Genomic DNA, 23,656 nt, shown 5'->3' with positions numbered 1-23,656 from the left:
ACAAATGCATATGCTTTTACAGGACAGGGTAATCTGAATGACTTGGAAAATAAAAAAATGTAGATTTGGTTACCAGGTTTAAAAGGTGTCCTTAAATAGTTGGATTTTCAGTTACTTGGTTTATAGTGAATGTTCTTTCACTTAATTTACCTGAGGGGATCACTGTTAATTTTTTTGAGAGGAATAGCAGAAGGGAGGCCTAGTTGGAGTGGCTGAAGGAAGGCTGGGGAAGGAGTATTCTCACTTCTTTGCCAAGGACTGTGCTGCCCTTCATCTTTGTTCTGTTTCTTCCATCCCTTTAAATCCTCTGAACTTGAAGCAAGTTCACCTATCCTTCCTTTGCTGACCCAGAAAAACCAAAGCCCTGTAAGCACCTACAAAATGAAAATCAGATAACTCTACTTCTCCAACCCTACTAACACCCTAGCATTGCTGATATGATTTTGATCTGTAAGCAGCTTCATTTTTGAAGTTTGCTTTAAAGGATCAATTGATCATGAAGTTGTCCCTGTATAGAAATAATAACTTTTTTTAATGCTGTGGTCGCCTTCTATTTGTTCCCTACGCTTTTATGCGTTCCTTCTTTTATCATGTCTATAAATTATTTACCCAGTTGACCAAATACAGCTGCTTCAATGAGACATGTATTTTCCTTATAAAAGTAGTTTCATTTTCTGCCAGAAGTATTATATGTAAATACATTTAAAAATTTTCCCCCTGTCTATATTAGACTGTAAATATTGAAAGAACATGAATATTCACTCTGATTTTGTAATAAAGATATTTTTTGTAAGTGCTTGACTTAATTTTGACTATGTAAAAAAGTTGGTTTCCCCAATGCTGTTTTTGTCTGTTTAGCAGACACTTGCATAGCAATTACCTGATCTGTGGCCTGGGGGTTGTTTCACTGTTAATACAATTGATATTGTTGAAAAACATTGTTACTCTGTATTAATTTTTCATTCCTGCCGAAGTTAAATCTTCTAACTGGAGAGAGGTCAGTGTTACACCACAGCACTCTTTCAAGGAGAACAGGATAAAACGAACATGGTATATGAGCTTCAGAGTTGTTGGTGGCAGCTGAGATGATGGTTTAAGTTTCTGGGAATTAGTTTTCTTTTTGTCATCTACTTGTTCTTACCACTTCTTGACATAATTACAGAGATTTAGTAACAAGTACTATTTAAATAATACTTTAAAAAATAGAGATGTGAAACTATTTGATTCTGAGTTTTTGATTAAAGATAACAGATTCCAGATATCTAGGGTCATAATTAATGAGCAGAGGTTAAGCAGCAATAAAGTACTTCAAAGCATTTGTATTAGTGTTGGATTAATTTCGTGATTGTCTCCTGCATAATTTGGCATTTTGCAATAGTGAAGGTAAGACAGCACTTTTTATTTTGTACGCCTGCTACCAAATGGATGACTGATTCTTCAGTATATCCTGAAATTTTTTTCTCAAATATATGGAAAATATGAGTTAAGCTCTGCAAGGCAGGAGTATGTTTGCAATTTTTTTTTTGCTTGTGTTGACTCCTGTCATGGTTCAAACTGTTGAATTTTTTAGATTAGTGGAAATATTATGGTCAGAAGGTGCAAGACTGAGCTGTATTGATAAATTGTAATTGTTCATTAACTGTACCTTGTCAATAACTTCATAGGCTTATGGTTTAATACAATTAAATGGTGTAGTACTTTTGTGTCCTGTTGTTGGAATTGATCCTTTGATGTAATGGGAAATTTAGAATTTTGGATTCTTGGCTCCTGAGACAGTAATATTAAATAAGAAAACACAGAGGGTTAAAATATAAAGTACTGTTTTCTTTCTCCCCCTTGCCTCCTTCCCCATCAAGAGCTGACCTTACGAATACTTAGAAGGAGAGGTGATTTTGTGCTTATTAACTTCAAGAAGCTGCCTAAGAGAGCAGGAGTCATCATTCTGGCAAAGTGTAGAAACACTACATGGCGCTGAATTTGTGAGTTCTAGAAAAAGTGGCTTTCTAAGAGGAGGTCATAGGAATTGGTGGTTCCATCCCTATTTACCTTTTCATCACTTGTGTTCATTATCTAGCCATTTTGTTCTTTCAGGTATGTATTAAACATGTTAGGACTCTTTGTGGCAAACTGAACACCAGAAGGCTATTTGTATTAATGGATATTAGGATGCAAAGACATACAAGTATTCAGAGGTTGCAGACAGTCACAAGGGTTTTTATTTACACCCAATATAAATATAAATATAAATGTTCCTATTAGTTGTACGTGTGCATATGATATCCTAGTGGCTGCTATTCTTTTTTTTTTTTTAATCAGTTTTGCTATGTTATTTATGGTGTTTTTTTCTTTGTCTATTGGCAGGTATTTAATTAGTCAAGGAGCACATGTAGGAGCTGTAAATAGTGAAGGAGACACACCATTAGATATTGCTGAAGAAGAGGCAATGGAAGAGCTGCTTCAGAATGAAGTAAATAGACAAGGTAAATTTGAATACAGAGGGGTGGTTGTGTTTATTGGACACTAAATGTATTTTTGAAAATTTAGGGTAAATTGGGACTTTTAAAGTCACTCTATTTTCTAGAGAGTTGTCAATATAGAATGTACAGTGCTTAAGTTTCTATATCTTTAGACAGATTAACATAATCTAACAGTAAACTAGTAATTGTTTCAGGCTTTGCCCGGTTTTAATTTATGTGCTTAAACCCATTTAATGCCCAAAGCAAATGGTTAAGAGAAACTGGAAGACATGATCTGCAGGAAAATAAGAGATACCTACTGATACACAGAAGTAGGCAGTGGATTTGCAAAGGCTTTGATTCAATTAATTGGTAGTGTTAACAGAAATTTGATTAGCAGTTTTCACTTTTTAAAGTCTATCAGTTTTTTAGTTCACACACAATGAACATCAGATTAGACAGTTGTGTACGTTTTTTTGTCTGTACTACCATTTCTCTATTTTAATTAGTTGTTCTTTTTTCTAACAGTACTGTCAGTCTTTGCTCAAGATTTGTTTCTGGAATGTGCCTCAGCCTAGATTTTTTGAGGTTGTTCTTGAAATGTTTGGCTTTACTGATGTGTGATACTAATTGACTGCAGTAGCTCTTTGTAAAAGTGGAATTATTTGGGGAATGACCTCCTCCAAAATCTTTTATATATTATTGCTTTTTTTTAAAAAAGAAATTATTTGTTATATGGGATTTTACAGACATTTTTACAATGCAGATATGCAACATTACACACTAATTTTTATTCTTTTGGAAGTCTAATTAACTGATTTTGAACAGCCCAATTGTGAAATTAGCTTTACCAACCTAAACTAAATGCCACAAATTTCAGTGAGGTTTACATATTTTTCACAGTCAAAACTTAGCATAAACTGTCTACAGTACTGTCTTTATAAATCTGAGAAGAAGGTACATGTTCCCATACTGTAGCTTTTAGCTTCTAAAGGAATAATTTAGGGTATTTTAAAATACTAAATTTCACTTGCTCTGGAGAATCTGCTTTCCAAGATGCCTTTTGCTTTTTTATGCCAGTTGATTTCCTTGCTTGTTTCATGGATGCAGACAAGAAGGAATGCATTATCCCTCTTTCGAAATTTGTGTCTGAAGATGTAAGAACTAAGGTCTTTTACATGCAGAGAGAAAATCAAAGGAAGTATTTAATGATTGTGAATGAGAATGGAATAGAAAGGGTATGAATCTGGATGTGAACTTGTAGTATATGTCTTACTAGATCACATGACAGTTGTCTCAGCAATAAGGTTTTAATTATGCACTTTTGATGGCATCCTTAGCTTGAATATAGATATTACATAAAATAGTGTGTTAATGTTACATTAAAAAGGCTTGTTTAGTCATTATCAGGATCACTCAGAAAGTGCCTAATTGTGTGTATGTTGTGGCTAGAGAAGTTAATAGCTCTGAAATAGGAACTTAATTCCATGTGAAGAGAAACAATTAACAGTAAGGCATTGTGACAGTTTCATCTTTGACTATACATGTAGCTGAATACAATTAGCTCTCCAGCTGTCAGATATTTCATGTTCCTTACATATGATACACTCCTTCATATCAGATAATGCCGTGCCACAGTTTTGGTAATGCAAGTTAACAGTGGGGTCTGTGGAATGATCAGCCCTGGCTCAGTGTTATGGTTAATGGAAGACCAGCCTATTTATTTTGAAAATAAACAAACCTGGGTGACAAAGTATCCTATCTCTGTGTAGGTAAAATATACACTGTGAAAATTAAGTAGGCATTTTCCAACATTTTTGTCTGACAACCCTTAATGTTTATTCCTACATTCATTGTAGTTTCATTTTTGTGTTGTAGTATTCATGTTGTAAATATGGCTTCCTACATATTGGCAGTCAGAGTTGTTTGGTGGCAAAAGATTGCATAGAAAGATCAGGTTCATTGTGATTTCAGATTTAAGTGATGACATTTGATGTTTGTTTCTGTTAGAAAGCTGAGGAGAATAACTTGTTAGATCTCCTTTTTACTGTTTTTGCAGGCCTTATGTCTTTGTAGGAAAAGTCCAAACAGAGCCTTATTTGTGCAACTCAGCGTTCTACTGATCATCAGTTTGTACTTAAGCCAAATTTTTTGCAGGTATCCAGCTGTATTTTAAGGACATGTCTTATTTCAGGCCAAAGTGTGGGAGCCTCTGGAGACACTAAATTCACAAAATCAAACGGTAGAATGCAGTACAGTTCAGTTCTGTGTGACATTACAGGCTTAATAAAAGGAAGGATTTGCAATGTTTCCTCATCCTATTTTAGTGTTCAGGCTCCAAGGTCTGATCTGACTAGAGGGGAGATGGTCAGTGATCCAAATAATCTTCTTGTTATACAAGTTCTATTGTAAGGCGTGTTGGCCATTAAAGAAGTGACGTTTGCTAGTATTATCCAATGTCTGTTTTTCTTCATTCATTTTGATCCCCACATGCGACACCTCTAAATTGCAGTAAGGGTCAGGTGCCTTTTCATGTGTCCTCTTGTGCCCTGCTAAGCAAAGAGCATGACTTGATATAATGTGCAGGAATTGTGAACTAAGGGAATTGCTATCCTGTAACTAAAGCCATACCACTCTGATAGTTGAAAAAATATTTTTCTACCCTAATCTTCAATGGGGAATTATTGGCTTAAATATTTTTTAAGCCTAACACCTAACTTAGTTTTGTAACTTGTGAGATGGTAAATTAAATGCTCAAGTGAGGTATAAAGGTTTTTTGGCACAGTTATAAACACTTCACAGATAGCAAAATCAGGTGTTTTATGGAAATTATTACAAACTAATGCTGAATAAGTATTCTGTTTGCATTCCATGTGGTTTCACTATTTTGTGTATTGTACAAAAACTCTTCTTCTAGGATTTATTTTGTTGTTTCTCCATATCACTAATATCTTTAGCATTGGTCAGTCCCATGTATAAATATATAGGTGCTGCTGCAATCCTCAAAATAATTTAGCTTCATCAAAAATATTTAGTTTCTCAGTGTGATCTGTCATGGTTCTACTCTGCAGTGTTTCAACACAGTCATGGAAGTTGTCTTTTCCCAGTAAAGTTTTCATTTGCACTGGTGAAAACCAGCAGACTTGAAAGAGATGTGGCTTTAGTCCTGGCCAGCCCTGGCCAGTTTTAAATGCTGTCTCTCCTCAGGGCTCGAGTGGGGTTAAGTATAATGGGTTGAAACGATTTTTTTAGCTGTTGATCATCAGATGTCCTCTTAAAATTATTTTTAACTGCTTAAGCAGTTATTTTGAATTATAGGAAACATTCTCAGGAGGTGAGTTAGTGGGGAGAGGTGATGTGAGGTGAATCAGGAGTTCATGATACAGTGTGGTAGCTATTTATTCAGTAACTATCAGAGGGATCACTCCTCTTCCAAGGAGAAACACATGTTCCTCATTCTTAATTATAGGTAATGTAACAAGACTCTCCCAGATGTATTGCTTAACTCAGATTTGTTTATGTGGATAAAATGCGAACTATTACATTTGTATATAAACATTCACTTCACGAAGTAAAAAGTGGGTTGATCTTCCCTGCAGTATCTATAAAACATGCCTTTATATGGCAGAGTCGTCCGGAAACAATGATTCAGCAGTTAAATTTATGCTGAATTTTCATTAAATGCTCACTGAACGACACACTGTTTTCAAACCTGTTTGGAGCTGTTGAGTACCACTTGTTGATCAGAAAAAATGTGGAAGCATTTAGCAATAAATTATTTATGATTTAAGTTGTTAGGCTGCCAGAGAGGTTAAACGTACTGGTGGTGTGAGCGAGTGCTGCGGCTGAGGCTGAGCTGGGAGGCAGCGCATTGCCATCTATGGGCCGTAGGGAGAAACGGTTGGAAACGGATGATGAGCATTTTCTTTTCTCCTGGTATCTTAGTAGAGTCTGGAAAACAAAAGGAAGGAGAAAGGCCCATACAAGGTATAATAAAGACTGTTTACATTCCATTTTCTGTAGTTAATAATGGGAATTTTATATCGTTTATCTCAGAGCCCAGCTTTTTTTTTTTTTATGACACAAAGTTTAATTCCTGTTTTCACACCAGTTATTAATGTGGAATGTTTTATTTAGATTGGCAAGATTCTGCTACTTCTGTTGAAATAGGACCAGAAATGTACTCTCTTGTAAAATAATGTGTTGATACAGCCATTACCCCGCTGCAACCATTATATCTTGTTTGGACTTCAGAAATGCTATAGTTTGTGATATTTGATGGACATCTATATTATTAGTTACTTCTTCTGCAAAAGCATTGCTATTTTGACATAATAACCTGGGTCATTAGGCTTGCATGGAAAGTATGCTTATATGTAACCCATAAGAAGCTCACAAGATCAGGGTTTGGAATGAGTTTTTTCTCTGTTCTTCCTTTATACAAAAGTGCCTCAAAATAACCAGCAACATACATGAACAGTTTTACACTGATAGGAATTCTTCCAAATTCTTCAGGTGAAGGAGGTTACTCATGCTGATAAGGATTCACAGTTGGACTTTGGGCATGCAAAAAGGGAATGGACATAAATGTGACTAAGAGATGATGAAATATAAGCTATTTGCATAGCAGTGTTTTGTAGGTAACACTGACATGTAAATGACTGTACTCTAGAGTATGGTCCCAGGATCTGCTGATCACTGCTGTGTCATTCTGAAAGGCAAGCAGATGCTCAGGCCCACGAAGTTACAGTTTGCAGTAATTCACATATCAATATGTAGGAGCTTCTTGAGGAATGAGAATATGTGATTAACGATGCGTTATTGATTCAGAGTTCCTGGTCTTCACTCTTCCTATTTGTCATACTTAGAAAGTGTTTTGGCTTTTTCCGCTGCTGAGTCCTTCAACAGCCTTTATGTCTTCCTGTATCTTGCAGACTCAGCCTCCAGATAGTGGTTTTTCATCAGTTTCTGATAAAATGTAATTCTATTAATTTTTACCTAAATTGTGAAGATGAAAATGGTTTTGCTGGTCAATTAGTTGAATGAATCTAGGAATGTGGTCAACTCAGAACACTGAATGTTTAACCTGCTTCAATTACTTTATGGTTCTTGATGAAGTTTTATCTTTTGATTGTCCGTAGCATAAGGTTTTACAGTATATATCTCCCAAGTCCCTGCATACCAGTGTGTAAGATTAGATAAATTATATACATAAAAACATCTCACTGAAGGCTGGACCACTGATTTTCTGTTAGAAGTCAACCCAGATACAGTTTGTGCTCTTGATGATCTCAGTTTCTAAACTGCTTTTACTTACGAGTTGTCACCATTCAGCCATCATAGATAGAATTATGGTCATACAAAGTTCTTTTCAAAGCCTCTTTCCTGCTGTGTTCTTAAGTTTGCTCCATGTAGTAGTAATTACAAAAATGCTCGCAAATACATGTTTGAATTGCTCAGTCAGGGTCTGGAATTTATTTCCATCGGTTTAGCATGATGTATATACTTGTTATGATGGTAGATTGTATTTCTCCCTTTTTATCAGTGTAGGTTTTTTTTTTTTGTGAGACATAGTGTAAATAAAGTTGTCAGTATTTCTGGTGGTTTCTTAGTAGAGCTATGAAGTGCAGTATCCAAAACGTTGGCTATTTGTGTATAAGGTTTCTGATTCACAGTGATAGGAGACAAACCAGAAATGCTTGAGAAAGTATAAAATAGGTAGCTCCATCTTGTCATCAGTGTTGAGAAGCGAGATTGTTTCTCTTCCCATAAAGACTTGTTAATAAAACAACTTCAGCTGGTTCCTACTTTGTACAGATACATCAACACAGACTTATTTTGTGGTGCTTAGAAAATTAAAATAGAATTTTTCTCTTTTTTTAACAGGTCTCTTCAGTGGTTATTGCTGTGATGGTAGACATTCTTAAAAGAATGAGTTTGAAGAGTTTTTGTAGATTTATTTTTGTTATTGTTTATTTATAATCCTTCTTCCCCCCAGCTCCTCCTTTTGTTAACAAATGCGTTATGCATGCAAACTGTCTTAAAATATTGGGTGTTTCTACAACCTTGGAATTCATCTTCTAAAAGATATTCATATCTAACTCTGAACGTTATTCAGATTGTTTAGGTTTTATTTTATCAAATAAATGTGGCATAAGATTTGCTACATAATAGAATTTAAGTATTTGAAGTAAAGTATTTCATGTCTTCTCTTCCCCTCTTGCCCTCCCTGTCTGAATTAGGGGTTGATATAGAATCGGCTCGGAAAGAAGAAGAGCGAATAATGCTAAGAGATGCAAGACAGTGGCTCAACAGCGGCCATATAAATGATGTCAGGCATGCAAAATCTGGTGGTACAGCACTTCATGTAGCTGCTGCTAAGGGCTATACAGAAGTCTTAAAGTAAGTGTGGTTTAACTTTTTCATGTTTTATTGTATTGATGTAATGCTGCTTGGAATTGGGCACTTCTAACTTTTAGGGAGTGTATCTTGAAAATCCCAGTCTCTAAAAAGATCTGTTCTCAAAGCTTGATTTTTTTGTTTTCAAGCACTCATAAATCATGATGTTGTTAGCTTTCTATTTCACATAATTCAAAATATGAATACAATATACACGTTGAGCCTGAATACTTAAGAGAAGAAAGTTGATAAAAAACTTGCCTTGTTTCTAAACCCATCTATGTAAGCAAGCTTAAGACCATTTTATAATGCTAGTTAGCTTCCTGGTTGGTGCATGTTTTCAAGACACCGTATTTATTTCCATACATAAAGCAGAGTTTGTAATCCAGGCTAAAATTTTTACATTTAAAAACCAGATAATTTAATTTTGTGTTTTGATGATGATGTTGAAAATCATTACTCTTGAAATCTTCACTGGAAAGGTTTAGGCTTCTGGTGTCCCCTAATTCACCACTTTTCATTAATATCATAGCAGTACATATTGGAGCAAATTTAACTTCTTTTTCATCAAAGCTCTACTTTTATTGTAGTAAAGCATAATTAGTAATGCATTGCTTTAACGTGATTGTAAATTTATTTGACGGCTTTAGCAGTGCTAAAGGAGCACTTACATACTTGTAACGTGTGAAAATGAGCACACAGCCTGACTGAGTATTGGTGCCTTTAAGTTCTGCAGAGCGGTTTATTGAATGGGCGTTCTGTTTCAAAAAACCCTGAAGCTTTAACATGATGAAGACAAATTGTTCTGGTGGAAAAGAGTAATTTTTGTTTTAGCGTAGCAACTGTTTCTGTAAGGGAGTTGTATCTGTAACTGTTTGGTTGCTTTTTAGCTCCCTCAGTTACTGTCTTTTTTGAAGTGCAGTCCATATACTTTTCCCAGGAGAGGCAAAACATATGTGCAGGCAATTCTTGTGGTTCCTTCAAATTATCAAAAATGTATGCTGTGTATTGAATTCAAGACTGCAAGGCTTTGCAAGTATATTAATATAAGTATATTGGCTCTTGAGAAACTGAGAATTTTTTGAAAAGAATAGTTGTTATGTGATTTTTAACAGTTATGGACAGTGGTTCAGAGAGCTCTTAGCCCTTTACATAAAAATGTTTGTTAGGTTAAGTGTCCTTTGTCACTTTGATGCTCACCTGAGAACCATGCTGAATATGAGTGTTGAATGGAGGCAGAACAGCAGGCCCTGACTTTGAGGACCTCTGCTCCATCTCAGAGAACAGTTGAAGCATGTAAACAGTAGATTTTTGCAAAGTTAATAACAGGAGATGAAAGTTTCAAGCAGCTAATATTAGAATGGAAGGAGGTTTTAATACTTTACTAATAAGAACACTGTATCTAACATTTTTTTACATTTTACAACTCTTTTCCTTAAAAGGGCTTTTGTCTATTACTGTATGTACAAAGAAAAATACCTAACTGTATAGAAACAATGGTCTTTGAAGAGGAATAGAGAAGAAAATGGAGAAGGCTCTTTTTGTTGAATTTTCCTTAAAATATATATACCTACTGAACAATGAAAAGGCAGATGTTTCTGTGAGAAGTAAAATTAATCAATTCTCAATAGCCCAACTAAAATACCTTTGAGAAAAAGGGAGAAAAATATAATCATAGAACAATTCTACAATTTTTGTGAAAATCTATTTATCCCTGTCACCAGTGTCAAGATCTATTTCTTTTGATTTCTTTAGGCTTTTAATACAGGCTCACTACGATGTAAATATTAAAGATTATGATGGCTGGACACCGCTTCATGCTGCTGCTCACTGGGGTAAAGAAGAAGCATGTCGCATTTTAGTGGAAAACCTATGTGATATGGAGGCTGTCAACAAAGTGGTAGGATTTTTATGTAATCCTTGTCAAGATACAAAGTTCTGGTCTCTAAAGTGACTTTAGAAGCCAGGGTAAGAAAAGTGATGATAAACTGCTGTTTACTGTACGTGGAGCTTTATATAATGCATGTTTTGTCAAAACAGCATGGTTGTGTTCAGAACTAAATTCTCTGATTGTCTAAATTAGTTTCTAGGCCGACTCTATGCTTAGTTCTATATTAAATGATCCATGCAATCTTTGACATGACAATTCACAATAGAAAGAGTTTGTTGACATCTCAGAGGTACAAAATTAGTGACTTGATGGATTGCATTTCATGATCTCTGAAGAAAATGACGATGCTTTTGGGTAGTGTTTTAACTCATAAAATCAGCTTGTGTTGATATACTATAGAGTTGTTGCTATATTATGCTGATTTGGGTGTGGTGGAAGAAACTTGCAGGCATCTCTGGACCTCCTGGACATAACCTGAGTTCTTCCTGAGCTCTGTTTCTTTGACTTTTATGCAATGGCCTGTGTAACTTGCTGGCTTTGCAAGATCTTGCTCCAAATAGACACAAATTTATTCATGGGTCACATTGCCATCAAAAGGATCCAAACCATTCATTCAGCACTGCAAGTGCTGAGCTCTCATTCTTGTCTTTGCAGTGTGTTTTACAGATAGATTCTCCAATTTATGTGTTAGACCTTTTACTGGGGTTATGAAAATGTGGATGCAATACACTAGAGAGCACTCTCATAAAAGTATGGTCGAATGCACTGGACAAGAATAAGAAAAAAAGGAGGCATGGAGAGATATGAGCTAGTTTTTTTTTGTGTCTGGACTTGTCTATGCAAGCTAGGAAAGATTTGTCTGTTCTTAAGTAAGCTAGTAAGCGTTTTTGCTTTTGGAGACACAAGGATTAAAAACTAAGGATTTGGTTTCAGTTGTATGTGCTTAGCATCTCAGAGAACTCAGCCATTATGGTTAGGCACTTGACTTCAGGTATCAGCTGTTGCAGATTTGGGTTTAAGATGTAACCTTCCAACTACAACAGTTTTTTGCAAAGTGATTTTTTGTGGTCATAGTAGGTCTAGTTACCACATAATAGCTACTTAAAAATAGAAGGCCACATTAAAAACTGTAGTAATAATGCAAATATAAACTTGTGATAATAGTTCAAATGGCAAAAGACCTCAAGCTGTTTTGGCTTATGCTGTTGGAAAGGTGCACATGCTTCTGCTGTATGATCAGAAGCTTTATGGATGTGAAAATTAGTGGTTTAAAGGTTTAACCTTTCTAACTAATGAAGAAAGTCTTCACAGTGCTATTAGGAATAAGTTTGCCTTTAGTTAACAGTTTGAGAAATGGAAGTAAGCACAGACAAATGGGAACACCTTTCATCATTTTTATAAGCTGCTGTGGCCACTTTTAAATGACAGGTCTGATTTTATTACTAGTTATTGTACAGAAGTACTCTCCTAACATCTCAGTAAATCCACCCAACATGTTGATGGACCTGCATTTATGCCAGTGAATCTAGGACTTTGCCTAGATTCCAGCCTTCAACTACATGTCCCATGGAAATCATACACTAAGGAGAAATAAGAGCAAGTGGTTGTGCCATGTCTTTTATAAAATGGAATGTAAATTTTAAAATACAGGTTTACTGTAAAATGTGAAAGCATGACTACTTGAATTTAGTCTAACTTGCTTAAATAATTTAAACTTAAAAAATCAAGCTGTATGTGATAGTCTGAGATGGGCAGGATACTGAATTGCTCAGGATCCATACCTTCAACTGCCATTGTGAGCAGTTGTTTGGAACTGATACTGTGAGAATTATATTCATCAATCTACTTCTCATTTGTACTGGGTTGGTTTTTTTTTTCCTTCAAATGACAGCAAAATTTTATTGTCATGTCTTTATTGCTTCAAAATATGTTTACTCATCAGTTATAAATGTTTTTGTTTCAATTACCGCCCCTCAAAAAAGTAATATTGCAAAATTGTTTTCAAATACTGACAGACTAACAGTTTGCAATAGAGCTTGATTTATATTTTCCAATTCCTCTCTCTAAATGTGCTCCTTAACCTTCATCATCATACAATGAGAAGACATGGTAGTCCATTACATTTAAATTCTGTTGTACAATTACGGTGTTTTACTTCTTCCCCTTCTCCAGGGTCAGACAGCGTTTGATGTGGCAGATGAAGATATTCTAGGATATTTAGAAGAGTTACAAAAGAAGCAGAATCTGGTAGGCCTTGTGCATAGAAATATAGATATATATTTGTTATAGTTTATTATACATATGATTATGGTATCCGACTCAGGCCAGCATATAGATTAAACCAAAGTTTTAAATTCAGAGCTTCAATTCAGGTGATGCCACAGTCATCTCAAAAGGTCTTTTATGCCCTTACTTGGTCAACTATAGTGACCAAAAAGCCTTGGAAGAAAAAAGGTGATCCACTGCTTGCCTTGTCCAGTGGGCATTTTATGATCAGAAGTATCAACAATGAGCATCTTACTTGTAATAACAATTTCTGAGATTTTTGGAGATTTGAGCTTTCATATTTTGAGAGTTTGTACACATTCTAGTGTATGTAGTGTTTAGAGATTTGCCTCCATTTGTAGTTTTGTCACACTGATAACCATTCTAGCAATTAACCTACATCATTCTATGTCTTGAAGCTTCATAGTGAAAAACGTGAAAAGAAATCTCCCCTAATTGAGTCCACAGCCAACATGGATAATAATCAGACACAGAAAACATTCAAAAAGTAAGTAAAATAGGAAAAATTATAAACTCTTAAAAAAGATGACTTTACAATTGTCACAAAGTCCTGCTTAACAGGCTTTAGTAAATTTTTCAGTACTTAGTAAATACTTCTCTTTTCAAACTCAGTAAAGAGACACTGATTATGGAGCAAGAAAAGAATGCATCTAGTATAGAGTCTCTGGAACAAGAGAAAGCAGATGAAGAAGAAGAAGGAAAGAAGGATGAATCCAGTTGTTCTAGTGAAGAGGAAGAGGATGATGACTCAGAATCTGAAGCAGAGACAGGTGTGTTATTTGGAGAATTTCCTTTAATTAAATATTTACCTTATAAATGTACTTATTTAATATCACATGATGCAGAGTTAAGTATGTTACATTTCACTTACTCTTCTGTATTTCACTAAGTTTCCAGCCATTTTAAAGCAAGTTTATATATGTCTAAAGTCAAATCCTAACAGATGTATCAAATGGATGTCTTTACTGGTGGCTGCTTAGGTTAAAGCTGTTAACCAGCTTATTGATTGGCTGCTTAACAATTGATGCTTTTAATTAAATAGAGTAATATAAGCTTGAAGTAGCATGTCAGAAACACTGAAATGTTAAAAGACAGAGACGAAGACTTAGTAGTAGTATTTGCTTGTGAAACTGGTGTAGAGATTGGATCAGCAGAAGTGCAAACATTCTAATTTGTTCTTGTCGTCCTGCAGTAATTACCAGTTAATGAGGCTCCCATGTTCATAATGTAGTAGTGCATATATTTTCAGTGTCTACTGAGATAAACTTTTAAAGATGTCATTTTAATGTTACCTGTTAATTCATATATAACTTCAGTTCAAGGGAAATGGTCTTTGAAACGTTTTGCATTGTATCCAAAGTTGTATCCACATTACTCTCTCTTTCTGTCTTGAGAAATGGCATTAGTGGTTGTTTTTTCTTGAACAATTAGTTGCTCTTGAGTAGCAAGTACTGATACAAGAACAGCGTAGTATCTTGTTCTTTCAAACCAGAAAACAAATGTCTGGCAATAAGTGTTCAAAGATGTATGTTCAATCCTAGTAAAGAATATTAGAATTGCAATGCAGCTATACAAGATATAGACACGGATGCCATTAGAAATAGCCTGTTAATATTTTGTACTTAAACTTTTAAAAATAAGTAACCCTTTCTGGTGAGCTGTCAATTTTCATTTTAATACCTTCTAATCTTTTCACTGGAAAAGGTAAGACTAAGAAGGTGTTTTGGAGCTATCCAATCTATCATAAGCATTTTGTGTATGTAGAAGTAAAAATAACTTGTGAAACCAAACTTTCTATTATGATTTAATTATTTTTTTGTATTTTGAAATAATACAGCATTTCAGTATTAAGCTGAAAGAAAAGTCTGTCAAGCTTTGTAATTACTCTTTTATCTTTTACTTTAGTGTTCTTGCATCCGTTATTTACTGAGTTCTGCTAAACTCAGACTGCTTATAATATATAACATGTAGTAATTTCTCTGTCACTGAGCTGACTGTAATGTCTGCTAAACTTTATGACTCTGGTAACTGTGTTCTTTTCATTGCCAGTAGTTTGTGCCAGGAAAATTTGACTGTGACACAAGAATTAATTTATGTAAACTTCGGGGGTTTTAATATCAACAAGGCTTTATCATACTTTATTTGGCAAGATAGACTTTAAGCTTTTCCCTGTAGAGCTACATCTCTTAAGTTCCAAGATTGTACTTTCCCTTTTTTTACCATAATTCACCTTAAGGTAGAGAAAGATTTTTCTAGTGAAAAATCATATTATTATAAGTAGCATTCTGGCTGAAATATTTTAACAGTGTTAAATATTCTGAAGTACTGGAAACTGTGATTTCTAATCCCTTGCGATATTTAAAATATTTTCCTGAAACTTGTATTTTGTTTCACTGGTTACATGAGAATATAGTTTAAAAATAAATAGTTTTGTCTGTAAGACCAAGAAAGGAAGTATGACTATGAAAGAAGCATATTGCAAAGGACAGGGAAACAAGATGAAAAATAAAATTTTCAGCAGTTCAGGTTTTGTAACCTTCTTTGTTTGACATACTTCAGGATGGTTTTTTTAATTAGTCAATATTAGTTCAGTCATGCATACAACTATGTTCTTGCTGTTCTAGAAATAATTTTTGAATACAGTTGTGAAAAATCCATTTTTCTCCTTCCATGTTTTCATTCCTGGTAACTTTTTCTGTATATTTTAAAGACATATTACTTGCTCACAAATTTCTGTTAGATCTGCCTGTTAATCATCTCAAATTGTACTGTCAGCCCACATTATCTTGTTCAGGTTTTTATCACCTAGAATTTTACCACGATGTTTTTTCATTTGTGTTTAAAAAGAACTTTCCAGTAAGTGCAATTGGTCATATAAGCTGTTTGTTTATATTTGTATTTGTTTTCTGTATAACTAACATTCAATACAGCTATTCAACTATGTCATAACTAAAACCAGTGTCTAACAGCAATACCATTGATTTTGCTATTTGTAATTGTAGATTAGTACTTTGTTGAATTTAAATGTTAGTTGTGAGAGCACTGTGTGAAAACACTGAATACTTTCTAAATTAATTGCTCCTATGCTATATGGGTCATGTAGATGTAAAGATGTGTTTATAGTAGGGCCAAAACCAGTGGGGATTGAATCCCATGTTGCTTCATACTGCACAGATAGGAGGCAAGATCCAATCCCAAAGAATGTGCAGTTTTGGTAGGTGAAACAGAAGTGTTGTGTAACATTATGAACCTCTAGTGGAGGCAGTGACAGCAGTTTTTGTTATCACAATCATGACATCTTCTGTATGTTTGTGTAAGAAGGGTTAAGGTTCATAAGCCATGGACAGAGGAAGAAATTTGGACAAAGCAGAAGAGGGTAGGTAGGCTGGTAGACAGTGAAAATTAGGTAAGAAAAACAAGGGACAAAGAGGGAATGAAGCAAACTGAAAATCAGTGTTCTGGAAGGCAAGTCGCTGCCTCAGCTCATTCTGGTGACCAGAATTCCTGACAGTGTTCTCTGTACAGTTAATTATTTCTTTGAACTCAACATACATAGTTACCATAGAAGAAATGTTTCACTTTAAATTGGCACCTACCTTCTGTAGTTTAAATTAACTATTACAGAATCACAGAATCCAGGAATAGACAGGGTAGGAAGGGAGCTCTGGAATCAAGTCAAACTTCCCTTGCCAAGGCAGAGGCACCTTGAGCAGGTTACACAGGAAAGCATCCAGGTGGCTTTTGAATGTCTCCAGACAGGGAGACTACACAGCCTCCCTGGGCAACGTCTTCTAGCACTCTGCCACCCTCAGTGTTCTTCTTCATGTTGTGGCAGAGCTTCTTGTATTTTAGTTTATGGCCATTGCTCCTCATCCTGTCACTGGACATCACCAAAAAGAGTCTGGCACCATCCTCGACACCTGCCTTTGCAATACTGATATGCATTAATGAGATCAGATTAGATGCTAATGTGCCTCCTTCTGTTACAGTTTTTATGGTCATTAGCCAGCTACTAAAATACAGGCTGTCTTGGGAGACTGTGGAATCTCTGTCTCCAGAGGTTTGCAAGATGTTACTCATCAAAGCCTTGAGCAGCAAGGCTCAGGGACGTGGTCCATACACAGTACTGACTCTCCTTTGAGCAGAAGGTTGAATTAGGTGATCTTCTGAGGTCACTCACTTTGAACCTGAATGGTTCTGTGGTTCTGTCTCTGCATCTCTTCAGTGGTAACACTTGATGAATACCAAAAAATTGTTACATGCACAACCTTTTGGAAAAGAAGGTGGACCTTGCTAAGATACAGGCTGGGAGTGAGGGAGAAAACATGGAGGAATAAATAACAAAATGCTGTTCGTAAAGTTAACTGTCAAATTTGTTGGATAGAAATTCAATTCTGTGTTGTAAAGGTGATGAAATTGTGAATGAAAAATGAAGATAAAAATCTTGTAAATATTTTGCAGATAAGACCAAAACCTTGGCAGCTAATAATGCAAATACGACAAGTACGCAATCATCATCAGTAGCTGTGACGGCGCCTTCAGTAGCTGGTGGCCAAGGAGCTCCTACATCACCTGTTAAGAAGGTAAAAGAAAATACCCTTCTCATGATCTTCTGTGTCTTTTTTCTGTGTAAGCATATCTCTTGATTCTCATGTAAGTAGTAGATTTGGTTAACCAGTGAATTGATGAAAATATACACAAGAATCTTAAAATACTTTCTGTTCTTCCCCAGAAACTGATCATTTTTGTTAAATTTTGAATGGTTTTAATTCTGAACATGGATCTAAAATACAGAACTACAAAGTAGCTGGAGGTAAAATTGTTCTAAAAAAAGAAAAAATCTGTTGTACAGTGAGTGGAGTTCTTGTTTTTTCTGAAGCTAAACTTCATCTTTTGAGAGTCTTTTTAATGTCAGACTCCTCCAGAACCCTCCAGAATTTCTAAAAGGTAGACTTCTAGGGTCTTTGTGCCTCTATTTCTGATGCACTTAATTCAAGGGAGGCAGGCGTGACTAAATGACTTTCAGGAGTCCCTTGAAGCATTCACCTGTTGCTTTGGCACAGAAGTTGAAAATGATACCTGAAATAAGTAGAAAGTGCTGTAGATTTCATCTCTGTTTCAATATGGTTAGGACCTCATGGAAGAGCTAAATAATAGGGATGCATGATTTATTCAATGCACAGCTCAAAACCCACCCCTAGCAAAGCCATATTGCATGCTGGAGGCTTTTTACAGCTTGTAACTTTACAGGAAAAGTTAATTTGAATGAACCTCAGTTTTACTTGGTAACGGGAAGATAGGTATGCCTGGGGAAAAAAATTACTGTAAATAATAATACATAGTCAGAAGGCAATGTACAAGTCAAACTTTTAGAATATCAGAGCATACTGGATAGTAAGCCAGTAAGTCTTCATTTGTCATTGATTACAACTTTTCTATACACATCATAATTAAAGTGTAACCCTCTACTGATGCTTCTGAAAAACAGTGTTCAGGAGAAATGGTAGCCATGATATACTGAAGCCATGGTAGAGAGAAAAGACATACTACTAGGAGAATAGTATGAAGTGTATTTTGCTCCTGGGAGCTTACTAGGTTAAACTTCCATATTCACAGTAGAATCTAATAGTGATTTATCTTACAAAGAATAATGTAACAGATGCAGGTATATTATTTAATTATATGGGGGGGATATTTTTATAAAAGAGAAAATGAGCTTGATTTTAAGGTAAATTATTTGATTTTAAGGTAAACCTTTTATACATAAGTAATACACTTTTAATTTTATTATGCAGTAATAAATGGTTTATATTTTAGTCTTATAGGTAAAAGGTGCAGGATAAAAGTAGACTGTAGTTATCTTCCTAATACTGTGTGAAAAGCTCAGGGCCATCCGTAGCTTCAAAATAAATGCACGTCATGTGAAAACTGATTATCTTGTAGCAAAGCAGGTACCTGTGATCTAAAGGAGCAGTTACAGCTCCTATCAGTGAACAAAAATGCTTTAAACTATTTTTACCAGTGAAGTTAAAGCAGCACTCTCTGTGTGATCTTGCATCTACACTTGCACCTGCTTTTTCAGGTCTGCACCTGCTTTTTCAGGTCTGCACCATCTGTTCTACCGCAGCTGCACTTCTTTTACATCATAGATGGCCAAACCATATGTGCCCACAAAGGGGTGCAGATGCAGTGTATTAATCTGAAGTCAGGTTTTCTTCAGTCTGCATGGCATTCAGTAGTGCTGCTCTCTGACTGCAGGTACTGAAGAGGAGTACCTGCAGTTTGGGAGAATAGCAACTCTAGTGTGGGATGTGATTAAGGGATATAAATGATATATGGTAAGAAGATAAGGGGTATGTTAGTGTGAATCTTCCAGTATTCTCAACAGTGTGAGGATTTAGGCCATGGACGATGTAAGGTCACAGGCTTTGTTGTTCTCTTCTATGGAAGCTGTAATTCTGTTTCTGAATGAGCTAAACATGCTGTGTTAGTTGAAATCTGTTACTAAGCTTTTAAATGTCTTTCTGCTTTTACTATTTTGTGCTATAATAAGCTATGTAATATAAACCTAGGAGCAAACTATATGGTGTTAAAACAGCCTTTTGTTTCTATTTTCATTTCTTTCAATCTTCATCTTTGTCTTGTCTTAATTGACTTTAGTATGATTTCATTCCTCCTATCATGCCTGTCGTGGAGTCAGTAGATCCTGCATCATGGAGGCAGGGCTTGCGCAAAACTGGCATTGTTCTTGTGCCCAATAAGGGTGAAAAATCTATGGTGAGGTTCTTGTGTGCACAGGTTTATATACAGGTTGCAAAATAACATATTTAATCAAAATGTCAATACTAGATTTGCATGTTTCTAAGTTTGTATCTCAAGTTCACAGCGTGTATTACAAAGTGTGGGTTTTTGTAAGCTAACTTTTAGAGGAGTAGTATTCCTTGACTGGTCTTACATTTCTTATCTCATCAACTAATTTAAGAGAAAAGCGCATAGGTTGCGTCTCACTGCAACTTCCCTATGAATTCAGCACTTACGATGATTAAAAATAGTTGTGTTCTCAAATCTCTGCAAGGAGCATGAATTACCACAGGTAGTGTAAATTAGAAATGTAAATTCATTTTCATGTGTTTTATAGTTTCCAACATCTACAACCAAGGTTTCTCCCAAAGATGAAGAGAGGAAAGATGAATCTCCTGCTTCATGGAGGTTGGGTCTTAGAAAAACTGGTAGTTATGGTGCACTTGCAGAGATTACTGCTTCCAAAGAAGCTCAGAAAGAAAAGGACTCTGCAGGTGTTATGCGTTCTGCATCAAGTCCTAGACTTTCCTCTTCACTGGACAACAAAGAAAAGGTAATGATTTTCAGGGTAAAGCAACATTTTGAGGAATTTATATACCTTTATTAATGGAGATGTTAATGATGAATTTTAGAAGTAAGATTGTAATACATATCTGTTATTTACTAAAATCCCGAAAAGTTAAATTACTGAGTTTCTTTGTAGTATCTCTAAAAGTGTAATGTGTACCTTCAGTGTCTTGTAACCTGGTGCATAGGTCTGCCATTTAACCCCATTTTAGAACTTGCAAAGCTAGTAGTAGTTTTTAAAATTTGGGGACATCAGAGGTTTGATAGCTTTTGCATCACTTGGAGAATTATGCTAAAAGAATCTTACAAACAAAAGAGGTCTCTTTTGTATTAATTTTCATTTTATAGTGGTATTTTGTTTACAAAAATTGGTTCTGTAATTAAGCATGGATGCAACTGAACCAAGTGTTGTTCAGGTAGTTGAACAAAATAGAACTTACGGTTCTATTTCAAATACAGGTGTTCATAAGATCTAAAGATTAAGAATGATAATGTGCTGTACTATATAAAAATACTAAACCAGTTGCTTTCAGGAATCACTGTTGGAATTGTACTGCAGCAAGGCAGAAAAAAGATAAATCAAGTCATTAGCATCACTAGAATGGAAACATTAACAGTTTCCTTTTCCTGCTGTAGTCTTTTATGATATTTAACTAGAACTTAATTAGTTAATAGAAATTAGTTCATTTCTATAATTGAGTCACAATAAATACAGCTGTAGTTGTCATAATGATGATTTTCCAGACAAGATAATCAATAATAGTAACACTTAATAAAAAATGCATGTCTTTCAGGAGAAAGATGGAAAAGGAACTCGACTTGCATATGTTGCACCCACAATACCGAGACGGCTGGCCAGTACCTCTGACATTGATGAAAAAGAAAACAGGTGACTCTGAAGTTATTTTTTTTTAATATAAAAGTTAAGTAAGATTTTGGAATGGCTGGCAAACTTACATATTTTAAAACAGTGCTGATTTATAGCATTATCTGGCTGTGTAGATTATGCTAATCCTTATAGCAATCCAATTCCTGAAGGTTTTTGATCTTGCAAATTATTATGACCCTTTCTAGAGTCCAGATTATTCTATGACAAGACCAGAATTGGGCAATGAGTGTTGTCTTCTTGGGAAAGAAAATAAATAGAATCCAAAATACGAAGTCCTAAACTTGTAAGCTACTGAAGGGTGCTAAAAGTAGTTTACTACTTACTTTGTCTTCAGTCACAAAGTGCTACTACTGGGCTACGTTATTACTTTTGATTATAATAAAATGATGTGTTTCTTACAGACATTGCTGAAAACCATATTATGATGCAACAGCCATACAGAAATCATAGCTTAGATAAGCAATTCTTCTACTTTTCTTGTTTACATGCTGACCTTTCATTATCTTTTGTAGATTTTTATTTTCCTTGCTGCTATTGCTTCTGTAGCTTTCAGAATAAAAGAAATAGATAGTTAGGTGCATAGGCTTGCTATCTGGTAGGATTTGGGTTATTTTCATGGTGTATTTACACAGTCAGAACCTTCCTAATTTTAATTTCTCCTTTATTGAGGTTCTACTGGGATGTTTTCTGCAGTTACTGTAGAATGCATAGTACAAAACTTAGAGATCTCCATAATGCCTTGTTTTTGGTTGAATCATATCTAGGTAGTTGAATGTTGGATGACCGGAACTGAAAATCCTTCCATTGCTCAAAATGTGCTGTTATAATCCTTGTCTGTACAATTGATAATCTCTTTATGCCTGAAGAGGAATGTCTTTGTTGCTGTTCCTGAGAACTGTTTGTTTCAATGCAAGTACAAGATAAATACGATATTTTCTTATGCTTGCAGGAAGTTGCTCAAGTTTAGTCTCTGGGTGACAAATTCGGTTTCGAAACAGGGATATTTCAGATCTCATGTTCGCCTAAAGTTCAGTGTAATTTGTTAACATTTCTCATTTTAGTTGTCCAGATGTTTTTTAATCTGTATTTCTGTAATGGGGCAATTTGGAGTTTCTGTTTGTGCTATTATTCTCTGAACTACTATATTCTTTGAGGCTGAATTTTTCAGTTTTTTGTTTGTTTATAGAGAGATTATTATTGTTTCAATTTTTATTCTTTTGAGATCAACTAAAAAACTCCTGTTCTCCAAAAATGTCTTAGCTAGATGATACCTATTTCATTCAATTTTGTTCCTTAGAAGCTGTTGTTGCTTGTTACAAAGGGCTTAAGATTTTCTTTAGTATTGATATTTATTTGTGTTCTTGATGTGCCGGTCTTGACTTATTCACAGATGCGGCTCCAAAAGTTGTTATCACCAATAGTATAGTTTTTCTCAAATGCAGTTAACTGTTGGGTTAACTGCAGTCACCAGTCTTGTTACTCCTAGTGCTTATCAGTAAAACTTCCTGATCTTCCTGAGAACTTTCTGTATGCCTTGGTGTACCAGAGATGAAGCTTGCTTTTAGGCATCAGCACTTTGCCTGCTGTATGATGTGGTAGACAACTCAGCCTACCTAAAGCCATAAGAGATTTTTGACATTTATTCTGACCTTGTTTACCTGAAGAATTTAGCCATCTGCCCTACAGGTACCTTAATAAATTATTAGGATCACTGCCTTTGTCAAAGGTGTTTGTCCTTGCTGCTTAGCTTAATGCTGGGCTCTTGTTCTACCTAACACCTACATATCTTGTGACTTGGTGATGAAGTGTAATCCTAGCTAACATCCTAGTGTGAGCGATAGAAATTACTTCGAGATGAATCCCAGCTGGGCTTCTGGATGAACAAATCTCAGACACCCAGCCTCAGTTGAGTAGCCAGTGCTACAGCAAAGAAGTAGTGTCCTGGGAAAGTGAAACCTTGAGTAATTATGAAAAATTTGTTATGCAGCAGGACTTCTCTGTCGTAGATGAAATCTCATAATTTGTGTTTCTCTTTGCTGGTAAGAAATAACACTATATTGGTCTATTTCATCGTTTTCTAAAGTTGTTTCCAGCTGTAGAAGTGTTAACATAAATTGTCATTGAAAAAGATGTACATTCTGATGGCCAAAGGTATTTGAACATAAAATATATATTTTCAAAGTTTTGTTTTATTTTGCCTTGTAAATGTGGTTGCCTATACATGTAGTTTTGAGAAAGCCATGTTTTATTCTTCTTCTGTCTGAACTTCAAATCTTGAGCTGACATTTTTATTAGAAATTCAGGGGTTTTGTGACAGTTTTCAGGATAGTTTTTCTAAGTAGATTTTTGCAAGGTTATTCCTTGCTG

The 23,656-nt window shown here is 35.2% G+C and overlaps 1 protein-coding gene across 12 annotated transcripts in view; it reads left to right on the top strand.

The window, feature by feature from the left end:
• Positions 1–23,656, top strand: part of PPP1R12A (protein phosphatase 1 regulatory subunit 12A) — a 110,588-nt gene that overhangs the window by 57,548 nt on the left and 29,384 nt on the right. For 8 of the 12 annotated variants that reach the window (XM_085045598.1, XM_085045634.1, XM_085045612.1 and 5 more), the window contains exons 3-12: positions 2,362–2,480; positions 8,699–8,858; positions 10,611–10,755; positions 12,919–12,993; positions 13,431–13,519; positions 13,645–13,802; positions 17,494–17,615; positions 19,693–19,809; positions 20,171–20,386; positions 21,195–21,289. In XM_085045598.1, coding sequence (XP_084901724.1) covers positions 2,362–2,480; positions 8,699–8,858; positions 10,611–10,755; positions 12,919–12,993; positions 13,431–13,519; positions 13,645–13,802; positions 17,494–17,615; positions 19,693–19,809; positions 20,171–20,386; positions 21,195–21,289 — 1,296 coding nt within the window. The remainder of the gene's footprint in view (positions 1–2,361; positions 2,481–8,698; positions 8,859–10,610; positions 10,756–12,918; positions 12,994–13,430; positions 13,520–13,644; positions 13,803–17,493; positions 17,616–19,692; positions 19,810–20,170; positions 20,387–21,194; positions 21,290–23,656) is intronic. The other 4 variants (XM_085045670.1, XM_085045649.1, XM_085045667.1 and 1 more) reach the window with 1 other exon arrangement.

This window comes from Lichenostomus cassidix, chromosome 1Aa (assembly GCF_008360975.1).
Source record: "Lichenostomus cassidix isolate B80296 chromosome 1Aa, HeHo_3.0, whole genome shotgun sequence".
NCBI lineage: Eukaryota > Metazoa > Chordata > Aves > Passeriformes > Meliphagidae > Lichenostomus > Lichenostomus cassidix.
Note: the sequence above shows the minus strand (reverse complement) of the source record. Positions and strands in the feature narration are given on the sequence as shown.